Consider the following 16431-nt stretch of genomic DNA (forward strand, 5'->3'; position numbering starts at 1 on the left):
GTTCGTTCGTTCTCTCTCTCTCTCTCTCTCTCTCTCTCTATATATATATATATATATATATATATATCTTCTGCCTTTTTCTTTTGTTGTTGTTTTTTTGTAGCTGTTGTTACGCTGCGGAGTTGCGGCATCATGGACGATCTCCGTCTCCGTGGCGTTCTGTGTGGTCCTCGTATCCTTCTTTCCGCATTTGCTTTGTTGTTGCTTTACTGCGTCTCATCAAGTATGCCAAGTAAAAAACGATAATGAATGAAAAGAAGGGCGACTCCTCTTTCAAATTGTTACAAACCCCCGGGCATGGTTTTGTGGTGATGGGGAGGGGGGGGGGGGCGGAGGCTTCGACCTCTTCGCACATGTGATGTTTCGTTATCTTGTTTCTCTGTTTCCTACTCCGCGGCAAGGCCTTGCTGATAAGCGTATACGTATTTAAAAGACCCGGCAGTTCTCTTTATCTCAAAGCTTCCCCTCTGAATTCTTTTTCTTTCTTCTATTCTTCTGCTTCAATGCAACGTCGCGTAGTGCACCCCGACCCACTCCACACCTGCAGAAGCCGCTGCCCCCTACTTGGAAAAGGAAAAGCCAGCGCACTGTGATCGGAAAAGAGAAGAACGAAACCTTTTTCTTTTTTGCGCGACACCACCAGCGACACTCCGTTATGTCGAAGTACCCTCCCGAGAAGGCGTCGGCGCCGAACAGCGGGGCTGACGACGACGAGGAGGAAGAGGAGGAGGAGGAGGAAGAGGTGGCGGAATGGACTGAATTGATGCCACTGGTGGAGTTGGATGCCATGGAGGATGGCCCGAGCACCTACGTTGTGGGCGGCTACAGTACCTGCTCGTACCTCGGCGAGGCCACTGACCTCGTGAAGTACAAGGAGGATATTGTGGTGGTCTTTCCTGGTGTCTACCCCGACGCACGACCGCCATCGGATGCGGCCGGGGAGGCGCTCGAGTTAAATGAGGCGCAACTCGGTGGACTGCGCATCTACAGCGTCCGCTACGCACGTGAGCACCCCGAAGCCGGCAGAGAGAGCAACGTCGGTGCGTCTTCCGCCTCTTCCTCTGCGTCACCCAAGTACGCTGCCTCATCAAAGCGTCGGGTGGGGCCGTGGTTTACGTGGTTGACGGCTGCCGCGACGACGACGCTGCTTACCCAAGAGGGCAGCGGTGAAGGGTCGGATACACACAGCAACAGCAACGAGGCTCGGACAGCGAATCCGCTGAAGACCGCCGCCAGCAGGGCGATGGCCGCGACGGATGCACAGCACACGCACAATGTGGTGACGACGACAACAAGCGGCTCCAGCGTGTTCGCACCAGTCATCAGCGCCACCACCGCGAACGCGAACCTCTACCCCGTTTTCGACTTTCCTCTTTCGATGGTGTACGAGGACGACGACGGCAGCGCGGCGGCGGGTGGTCTCCCGCACTACAAACAGGAACTCAGCGAAGAGGAGGCCGATGAGGAGACCGAAAACGACGACGAAGAGGACGGCGGCAACCACCGCAGCAACAATGCCGGTGGCGAAGGCGAGGATGAAGACGGCGCCGGCTCCGCCAGCCAGACAGGCAAGTCAGCCGGTGCTGCGGCGGTGAGGATCGAGCGTGCCATCACGCTAGCCGGCTGTTGTGCGCGTGGTGGTCTCACGCTTGGCGCTCTCACACGCAGCACGGTACAGCATTGCGTCGTTGGCACCCCACAGTCATCATCGCCATCGTCCGCGCTGCGCATTGCGGTGACGGCTGCACCGCTGACAGAGGCCATCGTGGACCACTGCCTCGTGTACGGCGGCACGTCCTACGGCGTGTACGCCTTCCCCCGTGCCTCACTCACCCTGCAGAATAGCCTCATCGAGGGCCCGAATGCAGAGGCGGAGAAGACGTGTGGGGAAGCAGTGACGGGGGACGGCAGTGGCAATGCCGCGGCGGCAGCAGCAGCGGAGGGGCTGATGGATGTCAACGGCACATCGGTGCTGGAGCAGCTCGAGCACCGTCTGACACGTGCGCAGCGCCTACGTGCGTTCCTCCAGCGCGCCGAGGAGGCGGAGGCGGGCGACGCTGGCAACCGCCACAGCAACAACAACAACGGTGATGATGGCGACAACAGCGGGTGTGCTTACGTGGACGTGGAGGACGGTTTCCTGCCCCGGTTTGTGGTCCCACAGACAAGTCCCACCTGTGCGGTGGGCATCATGGTCGACGACGCAGATCTCCGCGTCAAGGACTGCCTTGTCAGCCACACCCGCCTCGGTGTTCTTCTGCACGGCGGCTGCGCGGGCACGCGGGTGAGGGGGTTGGACATCCGCAGCTGCACGGAAGCGGGACTGTACATCTACGGCGTGGGCGGCGCGGCCGAAGTGCTTAACAGCTGTGTGCGCGCCTGCGGACGTGCGTGTTTACTTTTGGTGGGTCCCTCGGCAGCGGAGGCGGAGCAGGCGGCCGCAGTGCTTGAGACGGACGCGGCGCCTGTTGACGATGAAGAGGAGGAGGAGGAAGATGCCGAGGAAGGCGGTGACCGCGGGGGTGTCAAGCGTCGTCCGGTTCTGGCGCAGCACCCCCACCTCAAGTCTAACACGTTTATCGGGTCGGTGCGTGTGCAAGGAGAGGTGCGGAGCGGCGCCGTCGTGGACAACTTCGTGTTTTTGCCGAAGGAAGAGAAGTCAGCGGCGGCGGTGGTTACTGCCGCCGCGACGCTGCTCTCGGTGGATGCGTCAGCGCGACGTGGCTTTACCTACGTAGGCGTCGAGGGGGACCGCGTGATAGGCCGGACGGCCGATCAAGTGGCCGCAGTCTGAGTAGGAAAGTAAGGAGTTTCATGTCCTCCTCTTCTTCTCACGATGTAGCATCTGAGGACTCTTTTTTGGATGTGGAAAAAAAAAATTGCTCTTTGAAAGTGAAAGGGAGCGAAAACAGGGTGAAGTAATGCACTCTTTGCTGCTGTTGATGTTTCCCCTCGTTGCGGGAGAGTTACGCGATCTAGCAGCTTCTACGGATGTCTTTTCGTTCTGGTATTGTTACTATGGAGTTCCTCCTGTCAACGAATCACATGAGCTGCGTCTTGGATGGCTGCTTGCGTAGTGTGCACATGTGGTCGCGTAACTCTACGCCGTTACGTACAAAGCTAGCAGCATCCCACCCTCTTCTTTTCCTTTATTATCATTTATTTTCCCTATCATATGTACATAGGTATTGTTCCCCGTTGATGTTGAATGAAAGCGAATCTCGCGCGTGGTGGACTGCGAAAGACAGATAAAAAAAAACGGAGGTCCCTCCTTAAGATAAGTCTTTTTTGAGGGGTTTCGTGCGTGGAGCGTCTGAGTCTCTTTTGGCTCTATCGCACGCATGTGGAAAAGCACTTGTGGAGCAGTGCTGTGGGCCACCAACTCCCGCGAACGGAGGAAAACAAAACCTTTTTTGTTTAGAATCAAAGCATATATATATTACATCTTGTCCACGCGATGCCCCCGTGAACGTCCTTCTCCATCCTTCTCCACTGCTCGCCCTCCTCCTTTCCCATACGCAGCAAGGGAGATTCCGCCTTCTTCTGTCGCTTCTCTTCTTTTTCAAGTTAGACCATCACTTTCGAAAACGGACCTATTCTGCCCGCAATGCCGTCCCCCAGCCGCTCGCGAGGCAGCGAGAGTATGTCGCCCGCGCAGCACGACTTCTACACGAATCAGGGCTTGAAAGCCACCGCCGTTTACCCCGCATCTGCGAGCAGAGAGATACCAATGATGATGTCCGCGCAGGGACAAAGCTCCTACGATATCAGCAGCAGAGGACGTCAGAACTCCCTTACGCGCCACTCTTCTGCGACGCCACCTTTGTCGGTGCGAAAGCTGAACGTGTGCACCTCCCCTCCCCCATCCACCTGCCCACAGCCGAATGGTGGCCGCGATACCGCAAAGAGCGGTGCGGCTAGACGTCCATCAGCTCCCGTGAGCACCACGCGAGGCCTGGCAGGCGCCACTTATACCGTGCGTGCCGGTCAGCACCCGCTCTTCACAGGCAGCAGCCACAGCAGGCTTGTGAAACCGCAACTATTTCACCCACCGCAACGCCGTACCCCTCCTCCGTCTTCGGCTCCGGACACGGCAGCAGCATCCATGATTATGATGATCTCGCCCGAGAATAACACCGTGCGTGGCTTACGCGGCAGCGCAATGAATGGGTTGGCTAGCACCACAGAAGCAGGGCTGACGCACGCCGCAAAGCGCAACAGCGTTATTGAGCGCATCGCCGCTGCTGCCGGCTTCGAAGACACGGCCCACAACGACAGCAACGACAACGCTGGCACGGCGCGACCGCCATCAACAATCGGAGGCGACCGTCTGAACGCTGCTCCCCGAGGAACCGCCACGGTGCACTTCCAGCTCCCCTCCAACGGTGGCGTCACACACCCAAGCGTTACCGAGTCGCAGGCACTCGAGCCACTCGTCCTTCACGACGCAATGAAGATGCGCTTGCAGCAACCCCCGTCCAACGTCATGGGCGAGAGCTCTCTCGCCCAGCAGCGGCTGCCGGCCGAAGCACTCGTGCTGCGTCCGCCAGAGAAGACGGCGGACGGGAAAGACAACGCCATGTATCTGCAGCTTTCTTCCTTTAAAATGGCGCCGCTCGGTGTTGTTGGTGATAGCAATGGAAAAGCAGAAAAAACTCTCACCGATGCAGCGACTGCTCCATTGCCCTCTGTACCGACAGCGGTACCACAAGCAAATGTGCCATTGTCCGGCTCAGCTGCTGCGGCTACGAATACGACCACTGGTATTACCACCACGACTTCAGTACCACCACCGCCTCCTGCTGCGTCTTTGCCGCAGCCTTCCAACGAGGCCACAGCAGCCTCTCAGCTTGCAGGGCAGCCATCCGCAGCAGTGACTCCAGCAGTCACGCCCTCCCCCGCCAACCCTTCGCCTCCTGTCCTACACGCCTCCTTTCGCGAGCCCACCTCGGAAGAAAAGGCGGCGGCAGAGGCGGACCATCTCATGAATGACTTGATCAGCAGCGCCGCTCAACGCAGGCACAATCCAGCAGAACCGGTGTGGAACGCACACGGTACACTCCCCTTTGCGGAGGATGCGTTGTCCCCCGCACCGGACGCCGATGCGTCGACCGAGGCGGACATGGCAGCGCAGTACGTGCGGCGTCAGATCAGCCACAATAGATGCTTCGTTGGGTGGCAACCACCGCCGACAAATGTGCTTCTGCCGGACCCGGCGCAGCCGGATGCGACGTGGTCGGTGCTGGCGAACGCAACGGCGCAGGCGGTGCAGCAGGCCGCTGCCTCGCAGACCATTGCGCAGTCAAGGGGAGCTGCCGACGCGAACACCATTCCAGGGGTTTTGCCGCCGCGTTCCACCTACGGTGCAGAGGCGACCGCAGCAGCGGATGGTGAAGCGACGGCGGCGGTGCGGTGTGCCGACTACCACGCGCCTTTTCAGCAGGTTCTACACCCGGAATGCGTAGAGGACTTCCACGCGCTTCCGGACACCTCCGGCATTGTCGTGGACACCGGCGGCGCACCGTCACGCCCCGATCTGTCGGAGGCGGAACGTGCCATACAGGACGCGTTGCGGCAGAGTTCAACCGATACCACCGCACGGTCGTTTGCCTCCCAAGCCGTCATCCTGCGCGACCCCCTCTCTCTACTTGCATGCGAGCACCTGGCCGATGACACGGTTGGTATGGTGGCTCGCCGCCGCTCGTATCTGACGGCGATGATGCAGCTCAACGGCGCCCTCCAGGGAGATGCCCTACCTTCCTCAAAAGGAAATACCTCTGCCCTCCAATCGGTCCTGCAGACCGCCACGCCGCCTGGTGAGGTCTTCTGCGAACTGACGTACCAGGCGAAGGTGCTGCTCTCGACGATCTTGTACATGCGTGCGTTGGGTGCATTGCCGACGCTGCTCCGCGTAGGCCCGCTGACCGAGTACAGTCCCGTCATCGACAAGGGCAACTGCATCGAGCTCGTCTTCTACAACCCGTCCGACGAAGAGCGCGAGCAGCAGGCGGCGCAGCAGGCGGCGCAGCAGGATGTCCGTCGCCGACAGAGTCTGCAGCGGCAGCGCACGGTGGTGTATCACCAAGCACCGTTGGCACAAACGCACTCGGCGGCCATGTCGCCGATGAAGGCAGGCCGGCTGCGCTCGCGCTCTCAACCGCCGGCGCAGCAGCAGCAGCAGCAACAGCAACAGCGAGAGACATCCCCTGGTATCCGCGCCGCGTCGGCACTGCGCAATCGGCCTCGCAGCCTCTCCGCCACCCCTTCAACGTGGCACCGCACTGCGAGAGGCAACTCTGCCGATGACGTGGGTGAACTTGCACCCGCTGATCGTAGCGCCGGACACGCCCTCCGCTCTCCGCTGCTCAGCAGGCGAAGGTCGTCCCCTTCGCAGATGAGTCCAGCCGAGCTGAGTCAAGTATCACAGCAGCAGCAGTTCCAGCGGCAACCGAGTGCTGTGGAGGGCCTTCTTCTGCAGTCGCTGTCGAACGTGGCGATGCGGCGCTCCGGCTCCACCGTCTTCCAATCCGAGGCCGCCCCCTTCCACGCCAAGGCGGAGCAGGTCTTCGGTGTTACCTCGAAGGCGCCGCTGACGGGGGCGGGGCTGACCAGCCTTGCCAGCCCGCTGTTGCGGCGCTCCAGGGAGCCGTCGCTTCTCATCGACGAGTCGATGGAGGTGGACACCCCCGCCTCGGTGGTGTACCGGCGGCCGAACTTCTACAACGAAAACGGCGGTGCGTGGCTGCAGCGCAGTCTCTCGCAGGACGCCGCGTCGCGTGTGCATATGCAGCCGTGGTCAAGAGCAAATGCAGAGACAGGCAACAACACTCTCAACCGCAAGGCTTGTGCGATGTCGAACAGCGCCAGGCAGCGACAGCGGCGGGGCTCCGAGTGCTGCGGCGGGATGGGACCTGCCGCCATTCCCCACGCCCGCGGAGGACGGGGAGGAGACCGACACACCACCGTTACCCCGACCCGTCACATCCCGTCATCAACCACGACGCCGACGTTTGCGGCGCCGGCAGACGCTGCCCTGCAGACGCACGCTGCTCTCCGTCGCAGCTCGGTGCACTTGGCCGTTGAGCAGTTAAAGCACGACGCCGATGCAGAGAAGCCGGCGGTATCGCCATCGGCGTCCTCCCCAGCCACGTGGAGACCAACGCGAACCCCTGTCTCGCCATTCCAGCCTTCTGTGTCGTTTAAATCGCTGCACGACACCGGCACGGTACCGCACGCACGAGCCGCAAAACCCGTCCCGCCTCACGGCGCGGGTGCATCGCGCTTCCCTGCCGGCGAGCGAGAGTTGTGTGTTGTGCTGCGCGCGGTGGTGGCGCAGAAGTCGCACGTGTACGCCTTTGGTGAATCCGAGACGGTGCACGTGCTGCCACCCCTGCCGCCGCGCTCGATCGACGACGGCGTCGACGCAGACGCACTGCTACTGCAGCAGATGCAACGCAAGAAGAGTGAGTTGGAGCGTCTTGCGATGGACGCATCGAACCCGCTCGTGCGTTTTCTCAGCGGTTCGACGCTGCGCAACGCGGGAAGTGTTGTCGCGGAGGCGAAAGAGCAAGAGGCGGAGCGGCGCCAAGTGTCACTGCGCGAGCAGGCTCGGCGTGTGGCGGCGGCGGCACGGCGGCAAGCACCCGCGGCCGTCGACGTGGCTGGCCGGCCCGTCACGGACGACTACGGCGACGTCGTCGTGGCCTTCGTGCTGAGCAAAAACGCGTCGGAACTGAGTGGATCCGTGCCGGACATGATGGAGCTCGAGACGCTGCGTTACCGAATCTTTTTGTTAGAGGGGTACAGCAGCTCCGACCCATCAGGGATGCAGGCGGTGCGTGCGGCGGGCGCGACGGCGGCGACGGGGGAGGAAAAGACCTCCGCTACTACTGCCTCTGCTGCTGCTGCTGCGTCGCTTCCGGAGTCTCCTGGGGCTGGCGTGTACGCGCGTGCGCTGACGCGCGACTCGTCCCCGCTCGACACCGCGCAATCTCGCCTGCAGAGTCAGCTCTCCTCCTACAAAGCCTTTCAGCGCAACAACGCGACGAGGGCGTCGGTGAACGACCAACGTGCGCTTTCACCTGAAACGTCCGTCGCCATCGAGGCGCGCGAGAGCCCCATCCGCGCCTCGGCGCGGAGCGTGTCGAAGCGGATGAGCTACTTTGAGAGTATCCTGCGCAAGACCGATCCGACATACACACCGGGCTGCACCAATGACGAAGACGGGGCGTACATGTCGGAGCTGGATCTGCAGCTGCTACGGCAGCGGCAACACCAGCAGCAACGGGCGGCGGTGCGGGCTCGCTACCCGGTGTACCGTGCGTCGAGCGTCGCGGAGAGCACGCTGCAAGCCTTTCATGCGGAGGCGGTGGCTGCGGTGTCGGCTGCACGCCGTCGCCGGCGCAGAGGAGAGAGCGAGGACGGCGGCGGCAACGAACGGCGGGGGGACGCATGAGCAACGGCACGACAGTGATACGAGAGAGGCGTCGAGGAGCCTGCTGCCGGGTCTGGGGAAGTCCGCTGGGTCAAGTGCTGGGGCTCCTGCGGTGGTGGACGCAACGGCGGCGCTGCAGGAGGCGGAACGAGATTTACTTCGTTTCCGACCCATGAATTTGAACAGTTTTCATCGCGAGTTGGTGGAGGCGGTGCAGTACGCGATAGACCTGCAGACTCGCCAGAAAACGGAAGAGGTACTTCGCGCCTTCCATATGTAAGGCGGAAAACCGTATCCGCCGCAGCATCATATGTCCTTTTTTTTGTTTTAGAAGTTTTAGAACGTTAGCGTCGTACCTTTCGGGAATACGAAATGGAGGCGCACGAATATATATCTTTTGCATATCAAATAGACTTTGTAGTTTTTCGTTTTCTCTCTTCTCTTCTGAGTCCCTAGAGAGCACATTCATAACGGTTGTTTCTCTCCTCCCCCCCCTCCCCTCTCTCTCTCTCTGAGTCAATGTTGCGACGAAGCGCAGGCCCCCTTCGTCCTGACAACAGAGTTACTTTTCTCACTTCTACTGTGTGTGTGCGGAGGGGGGTGGGGGAAGTTATTTTATGCGAACTGGATGACCGACAAGCATTGTCGCTCCGTGTTTGTCCTTTGAGAGGGAAGAACAGCAGCAAATTCACTTACAAACAACAACACAAAAAGCAGTGATTGCTGTTCGTGTTATCGGCAACGTGTCGGGAGATAGCTATCATCTCGTACTGATCACGTAACGCATCCCATGCAGTTTTCTTTTTTCGAGAGAACCGCTGTTGTCTACACATTTGCAAGAAGGAAGTCCCTTCGTATGAAGAACAAGTTTGTCTGTACGAATCTTTTGTGGTATTTTGTTTTGCATCTGCCTTCCTCTGCGTGGCTCTTGCCCGCCGGATGCAATCGCCCAAGAACGACAGCTCGCCATTTATTATTTTTTTCTTTTATCGCACCTACACGTCTCTCTCCTTCCTTCTCATGTGCCATGTCCTCTTTGTTTCCTTCCCTCGTTGACACGCGCACACTCGTACACACCACAACGGACGCTTGAGCTGCTGATTTCAAATTTCAGCAACGAATCCCTCTCGACAAAACACCCACCTAAAGGGAGAACAGTGCACACCGCTATCTAAAAACTGGTCTTCTTCCGTGTTTTTGTTTTTTTACTTCTTTCCTTCTTCTTTGCCTTCACCCGCCGCGATGTCTGGCTTCACGATTCGCCGCTTTGTGCTGCAGAACATCACCGCCGTGGCGGCGCACTGCCCCTCCGTCACCGTCGCCTCCACCGCCGTCGCCGTCATGACGGGCGTTGCTGCTCCGCCCACTGCACCCGCCTCCTCACCGGCGTCTTCCAGCTCCGGTGCCTCGAGTGTCGTCTCGAGCTGGGTGCGGAACATGTTGACGGGTGCCCCTGATGCCTCCTCTTTGTCATCGACGAAGACAGGTTTCGGGCTGGTGACGGCGGAGGAAATGGAATGGATTCGCCGCCGCCGGCGCGAGGGCGCGGAGGAGAGCCGTGTTGTGCTGGCGACCCGGCCCGGTCGCTCAGTGCTACGCGGAGTGGCCGGCGGTGCCTTGAACTCCTGCCTCGGCTTCATTGTCTCGCCGCTGGTGTTTTTGGCAGTGGCGCTGGAGCTCGTTCGCCTCGGCAACGGCGTCAGCTCACTCCTCACCGGGCCCTGCTACGGCTTTGTGTGGGGCGGCATTTTCTTTGCCTGTGCGCAGTACGCCGCGGCGCAGCAGGTGCTGATGTGCGGCTACTACAGCTGTGTGGCGACGCCACTCTACTACTGTGTAAACCGCCGACCGCTGGTGAGGGCAGACGCGACACCGATGATGCCGGCGCCGCGAGCGCGGGCGTGGATCTTCGGGGCGCTCAGCTGCCGCTTTGAGGTTCCACAAGGCACGCTGCATGCCCACCATCCGATGCTGCTGCTGTACGACGCACCGTCCGTGTTGCGCGAGCGCGCGATGAAGCGGCTGGCCCACCGCGACAAGAGCAAGAGCAAAAAGGAGGCGCAGTACGCTGGAAAAGGTAAAGCGAATGGCGCCGGCCCGGACGACGATGACTACTACGGACTGCTAGGACTGTCACCGGATGCGACGCCACGGCAGGTGAAGGAGGCCTACAGTCAGAAGGCCTTGCATTTGCACCCCGACCGCAACCCCAACCCCGATGCGGCGCGGCAGTTCGACCGCGTTACAAAGGCGTATCGAGTGCTGTCGAACCCGCAGAAGCGCAGGAAGTTCGATCTGGCTGGCACAAAAGGTGTGGAGGACACAGGAGTGAAGAAGCGCGAGGGCGTGCGGGCGCTCTTCGGTGGCGCGGAGCTGAACAAGCTGGCCGGCGACGCCTTCCTCGGCAGCTTCTCCCAACGCGTGATTGACGGGCTGGACTTCACGGCCGAGGAGCTCGCCGTGATTCGTCAGCACATGTACGAAAGCTGCCGCGATGAGCTGCTCGGTACGTACCTGGCCCACTACGATGCCTCCGCAGCTGCGACGACGGACGTGATGGGAGGATCGGTGAAGCGAGCAGCAACAGTAGCAGCGACAAAGAGTGGCCCGTGGAAGGGGGACGCCGTTGCACTGCAGCTGCGCAAGATGCTCAACACGGGACTCGCGAAAGAGGTGCTGTACACCATCGGCCACGAATACCAACGAGTGATCGCGTGCTTCGACATGGAGGACAGCGGCAGCGCCTCCCTGCCGTCTCTTGCCATGCAGCGCGCCAAGTTCTACGCAAGCGTATCCGGCCCGCACCGCTGGCACCTGCAACGCCGAAAGGTAAAGTACCTGACGACGGTGCGCAGTCACACCTTCAAGAACTCCGAGGCGATGGTGGATCTCGCGTGGTTCACCTCCGTGCAGGAGCTGGAGACGACGGCGCGCCACGTGGCGCTGATGATCCTGTACGAGCCCTCGTTGTCGGCAACGGAGGCCACGACGCGGCGCAATGCGCTTGCGGCGCTTGCGGAGTCGTTTATTATGTACGGGCAGCCCTACAAGGGTGCAAGTAAGGCCACGATGGACCAGCTGATGAGCTCGCTGCGGGAGTACCAGCAACAGCGTCAGCGCGAGAAGGACTCGGAATAACGCGTTCATTTACACGAAAAGAAAGTGTGTGTGTGTGGGTGGGGGGGGGGGAAGGGAGGGGAGGAGCAAACACAAACACGCACTTTTCTAAGCGCTGCTAGCATCTCTTCTCCTTGTCCTTCGCTGTGGTGGTTGTTTCTTGGTCGATGTGTGAAAGGCGACTGGCGACGGCGGTAGCCTTCGGTGGGGTAACACTGCGGGGAGCTTATTGTGCTCTTTTTTTGGGGAGGGGGTCTCATTCTAATCGTGTCAGGGTGCTCTATTCACACAGCACATGGCTTTCCGATGCCATGGAACAAACCCAAAACGTCAGCAAAACACCCACAGGGAAATGGAGGCGACGAAAACAGCAGTTCCACTTGATTAACGGTCCCAGCTCTCGTTCAAGGCGACCACGCAACACTTTTTCTTTAGAAGTAGCTGTGGAGTCATCCTTCATCTGACGCGACACCCTTCATCGCTTCTGTCTTGCGCGTGAGTCGCAGACGTGCACAAACGCACACACGCCCTTCACTTTCATTTCTCTTTTGTTCCCGTGTCATTTCCTACCAATCCTTACTGTTTCGCTTCTTGTTGCGACGATAAGAGCGGTGTTCGCGGTGTACTTCGACGTGTACGTGAGGTACTTCTGTGTAGGCGTGCCCCACCCCAATGGCGAGTGTACTTCCTCCTCTAAAGTTTGGCATGCCGCCTCTCGGCATTGGCACCTATGAGCTGCGCGGCGACGACTGCGTGCAGGCGGTGCGATCGGCCCTGCAGATGGGCTACAGACTCATCGACACGGCCGCCGCGTACCGCAACGAGGATCTCGTCGGCGAGGGCATCGCGACGAGCGGCGTCCCTCGTCACGACATCTACGTGGTGGTGAAGATCGCAATGAAAAGCATGGGCACTGACGCGGAGGTGCGGCGTGGCATTTTGGATAGTATCCAGAAACTCCGCATTCACTACGCAGACTGTGTGTTGATGCACTGGCCGGGGTGTGGAGGGCTGAAGCCGGAGGACGCGGCCGGACATCACGCTGCTCGTGCGCGGTGTTGGCGGGTAATGAAGGCGCTACAGCTGGAAGGCATCGTGCGCCACCTCGGCGTCTCGAACTTTCTGCCGCGACACTTCCCTCAGCTGGGCTGCTTTGTCGACCACTGCAACGATCACCGCAGCAACGAGAGAACACCACCTACAATGGACGCGTCACACGACCACGTTGCCCCGCAATGCTCTGCGTCCACGTTGTATGAGCTCCCCGCAGTGAATCAGATCGAGCTGCATCCCCTCTGCGTACAGCGTGAAGTGGACGAGTACTGTCGTGGCAGGCATGGGATGGTGCTGCAGCAGTACTCGCCGTTGGGGAAAGGAGACGCGCGCCTGCTGCGGCACCCACGGCTTCTGGACCTCCACGCGCGTTTCTTCGCCGCCAGTGCGACGGATGGCGATGAAACCGGTAAGAAGAGGAGGACGGAAGAAGACGGAAAAGATGAAGTGCGAACATCGCCTATGTACTCGGTGCCTGACATGCTCTTGATGTGGGGTCTCGCCCAGGGGTACTGCACGTTGGTGCGAAGTCATAACGTGGCACATCTGCGCTCCAACTTAGCGGCAGCGGAGGACTATTTTGCCTCCCTTCACGCAACGCCCACTGAAAACGGCGCGGAACGCACTCGCCCCGTGCTGACGGCGGCGCAACTAGATGCGCTTCACAACCTCCGTCGACACATGGGCGTGGAGAACACGGAGGACCTTCACCTGTGCTGGTACAGCGCAGCGATCGCCTGAGCCAACGGACGCGAATGTTCGCCAGAGGGTAAAAGGCCATTGTGAGTGCGCGTGTTTTTTTTTGTTGTTGGTGTTTTGAATGTTAGACGTGTCACACCCCGCGCTCATCGTAAGGCTACTCGTGGTCGGTTAACGTCGAATTTCTTTGTGTGCTTGTGTGTTGAGCGCGACTTCGAAGATTTTGAAAGACGGGAATTGGGGTTTTTTTTTTGCCGAGGTTGCTCTTCGTGCTCGGCACGCGCGGCAGGTGCGGTTGGTGTTTTCTGAGCAGGGCGAAACCTGCATTGAAAGGCTCTCAGGAAGAGAGGAAGGTCAGTAAACCTAAACGCAAAGGTTCTCTTCGCACAACGTTCACTCTCTTTCATTCCTCTTTCTTTCTTTCTTTTTTTCTTTGAACGCTGCCTACGGTGATCCTTTCTGTTGTCATTGACAACGCAGTAGCTGCATCGATAAATGATCCTGCGGTGTACGACAAACAAGAAATTACGCGTCCTCCTTAGCTACACCATCAACTAGCAAAAATGTCGTCGGTTGACATCACCAGCACCAATGACATGACCTCGACCGCCGCTGCTTCCGAGGTGAGCGCATCCTTCTCCGCCGACGCCGCCCACCACGTGACGCACGCTATCACCACCGATGCAATCATTCGGGAGTGCATTAAGCAAGGCTTCTACCGCAACCCTATCTGCAACGAGAAGCTCTACCTGCACAACCGCGGCTTCGACAGCGTCGCCCCCACCGCCTTCGAGCCCTACACGGATGTGAAGGTGCTGTGGCTGGAAGGGAACGGCTTCGCATCGCTGCCGTGCGGTGCCGGCTACACGCAGGTGCAACCCCCCATCCGCGTCGACCCGTTCGCTGAGGCGCCGGAAAGGGAAGACGGTGCGGAGGGCGGTGATACAGAGCAGACAGAGCACCACGTCGACCCGCTGTCACTTGGAATCGCACCCGCCGCGGAGAAGACGCTGCCCTTACCTGCCGACATCCCCGCAGAGGAGCGCGACGCCTTTAGCTCCCTCTACCCCACCGTGCGCCAGCTCTACTTGCACAACAACATTTTTCGGGTGATGCCGGACCTGTCACGCTTTCAGCGCCTTGACTCCGTGAACCTCTCCGGCAACTTCTTTTCCACCATCGCGTCTCGCTGTGTGTTCTGGGACGCCAAAATGGCAGCGGAAGGTGAACCGAAGGCGGTGCCGGCGGAGCCGTCGCAGGAGCAGCAGCAGGAGTCAAATGAAAATGTTGAGGTGCAACGTGCGGATGCGCTGGAAAGCGTAGCACTGATCTCCTCCGCCGCCAATGCGAAGGAGCAGCGGGACACGCAGCTGGAGCAGTACCGGCGCCTGGCAGACGAGTACGCCGTCCTCTGCGAGCACTGCCCCTTGCCGGAGCGGGAGGAGGGGGCGCCGGTGCTCGACGCGCATGGTCGACCGTTTGTCTCCACGCCGTACGTGCCACGGCAGCCACCGATGCCGGAGCCGGAGTACCGCAACCCGTGCAGCTCCTTGCGCAGTTTAAATGTGGCCGGCAACCGACTCGAGACCTTCGAGGACTGCCTCGGCTTGCTGTCGTACAAGGCCCTCGCCGTGCTCGACCTGAGCCACAACAACATCGTCGACGGGGAGGCGCTCCTCTTCATTTTGGAGCGCCTACCGCGTTTGCAGTCGCTGAAGCTGTCTGGCAACCCGCTCGTGCGGACGCTGCCGCGCTACCGGAAGCGGCTTCTCTCGCGGTGTAAAGCGCTGCTGTACCTGGATGACCGACCGGTGTTTGAGGAGGAGCGTCGGCTGGTCACGGCGTGGACGCGCGCCGGCGACGATGGGGAGGAAAAAGAGCGTCAGCTCATCCAACGCGAGAAGGCCGCGGCGGAGAAGAAGCGTCTCGACGACTTCCGTCGCCTCATCGCGCGTCGTCACAACGAAGGAGGCGACGCGACGGCGGCGGAGGCACCGCATGGCGACTACGTGCGCGCCATCACGACCTCCGCGGCACTCGCCGCTGCGGCAGACACCGCGGACTCCACCGCCGCACCAAGGGCAGTGGAGGCCGTCACGCATGGAGGTGTGATTCGCTCGCATCGCCCGTCCCGTCGGTCACACCGCAGCGGGCGGGCTGATCGTCGGCCGTCGTCCGACCCGGACAACTCCCCGACGAGCTCGGAGAGCGACGACAGCGGCGGTGAGGACGTTTATGAAGTGGAGACCTTCTACTCCCGCCCCGGTGCCGATGCCGCAGGCGGAGACGACGCAGCGAGGAGAGACGCCGGTACGATGCTGAGCGCAATTGTCCCTCCACTGGAGAATACAAACAAGCCGGTGTCGCACCAAGCATCACGCGAGACCTCGACGCGGGTTCTTAGCTCGAATCAGCGCCTCACGCCGGACGCCGCCAACAACGGCGATGACGAGGATGAGGCGGATATTTTTGTTCCCGAGTCGTAAGACGGGAGGGCGGGAGGGCGGAGGGGCCACATGCGTCGGATGGCGATAAGGGTTTGTTGTGTGTTTCCACGATGTACAAAGAAAGCGTTTTCCGTGTCGATGAACTTTTCTTGTTTGTTGTTGACTGTTCTCCATTTCTTTTTTTTTCTTGTTGTTGACGGTCTTCCGTGTTCTTTTCTGGAGCTGAGATGTGCTCCGCCGTGTAGTACACTTCGGCGCACCGCGCGCTGTCTGCCAGGCCACTCAACGGGCAGCTGCGGCAATGAGCGGAAAGCTAGTTCATACATATATTTTTATATATTTCTTTCCTGCGAGCGATTCCTATTATCCCCTTTGTTAAAGGGTTTGTGGGCAGCGAGCAACTCCACCGTCCGCAATCGCCGCACACTTTCGAACAGAGGAGTAATAACACTAATAAAGTGGACCTCCCTCGCTGTCCCCCTCTCGTTTTAGCCCATGCAACGGCCATGTATATAGCTGGGTGCGTTAAAGAAGACGATCAGAATACAGATGCGATAACAAGCCGCAACAGCGAAAAGAAAATAAAAAGAGAAAGAAGCTGCGGATTTCGATCAACGGTGGCGGCAGAGGTGATCTTAAAGAAACTTACTACATCGCAGGGCTCCCATTGTAGATTTTCCC

General features: G+C 59.8%; 5 protein-coding genes across 6 annotated transcripts; all 5 read left to right on the forward strand.

Annotated features, from left to right (window-relative positions):
• Positions 1–517: 517 nt before the first annotated feature.
• ABB37_00914 (hypothetical protein) lies at positions 518–2794 on the forward strand (the record flags this gene model as incomplete). The annotated part of the gene is made up of 1 exon (XM_015797299.1): positions 518–2794. The coding sequence occupies exon 1, from the start codon at positions 656–658 to the stop codon at positions 2792–2794; it is 2139 nt and encodes a 712-aa protein (XP_015665307.1). The 5' UTR covers positions 518–655.
• A 726-nt stretch (positions 2795–3520) lies between these two features.
• On the forward strand, positions 3521–8455 carry ABB37_00915 (hypothetical protein; the record flags this gene model as incomplete). Its single annotated transcript, XM_015797300.1, has 1 exon — positions 3521–8455. The coding sequence occupies exon 1, from the start codon at positions 3608–3610 to the stop codon at positions 8453–8455; it is 4848 nt and encodes a 1615-aa protein (XP_015665308.1). The 5' UTR covers positions 3521–3607.
• Positions 8456–9546: 1091 nt separating this feature from the next.
• Positions 9547–11572, forward strand: ABB37_00916 (putative mitochondrial chaperone protein DNAj; the record flags this gene model as incomplete). The annotated part of the gene is made up of 1 exon (XM_015797301.1): positions 9547–11572. Exon 1 carries the CDS (start codon positions 9677–9679, stop codon positions 11570–11572), a length of 1896 nt encoding a protein of 631 aa, XP_015665309.1. The 5' UTR covers positions 9547–9676.
• Positions 11573–12256: 684 nt separating this feature from the next.
• ABB37_00917 (putative Aldo/keto reductase) lies at positions 12257–13345 on the forward strand (the record flags this gene model as incomplete). Its single annotated transcript, XM_015797302.1, has 1 exon — positions 12257–13345. The coding sequence occupies one exon, from the start codon at positions 12257–12259 to the stop codon at positions 13343–13345; it is 1089 nt and encodes a 362-aa protein (XP_015665310.1).
• A 436-nt stretch (positions 13346–13781) lies between these two features.
• Positions 13782–15789, forward strand: ABB37_00918 (hypothetical protein; the record flags this gene model as incomplete). Of its 2 annotated transcripts, none has more annotated exons than XM_015797303.1 (1): positions 13782–15789. In XM_015797303.1, exon 1 carries the CDS (start codon positions 13867–13869, stop codon positions 15787–15789), a length of 1923 nt encoding a protein of 640 aa, XP_015665311.1. In that variant the 5' UTR covers positions 13782–13866. The 2 variants fall into 2 exon arrangements, with proteins under 2 accessions (XP_015665311.1, XP_015665312.1); XM_015797304.1 differs by having other exon boundaries at positions 13785–15789.
• Between the last annotated feature and the right edge of the window lie 642 nt (positions 15790–16431).

The sequence above is a fragment of the Leptomonas pyrrhocoris genome, assembly GCF_001293395.1.
Source record: "Leptomonas pyrrhocoris isolate H10 chromosome Unknown, whole genome shotgun sequence".
NCBI lineage: Eukaryota > Euglenozoa > Kinetoplastea > Trypanosomatida > Trypanosomatidae > Leptomonas > Leptomonas pyrrhocoris.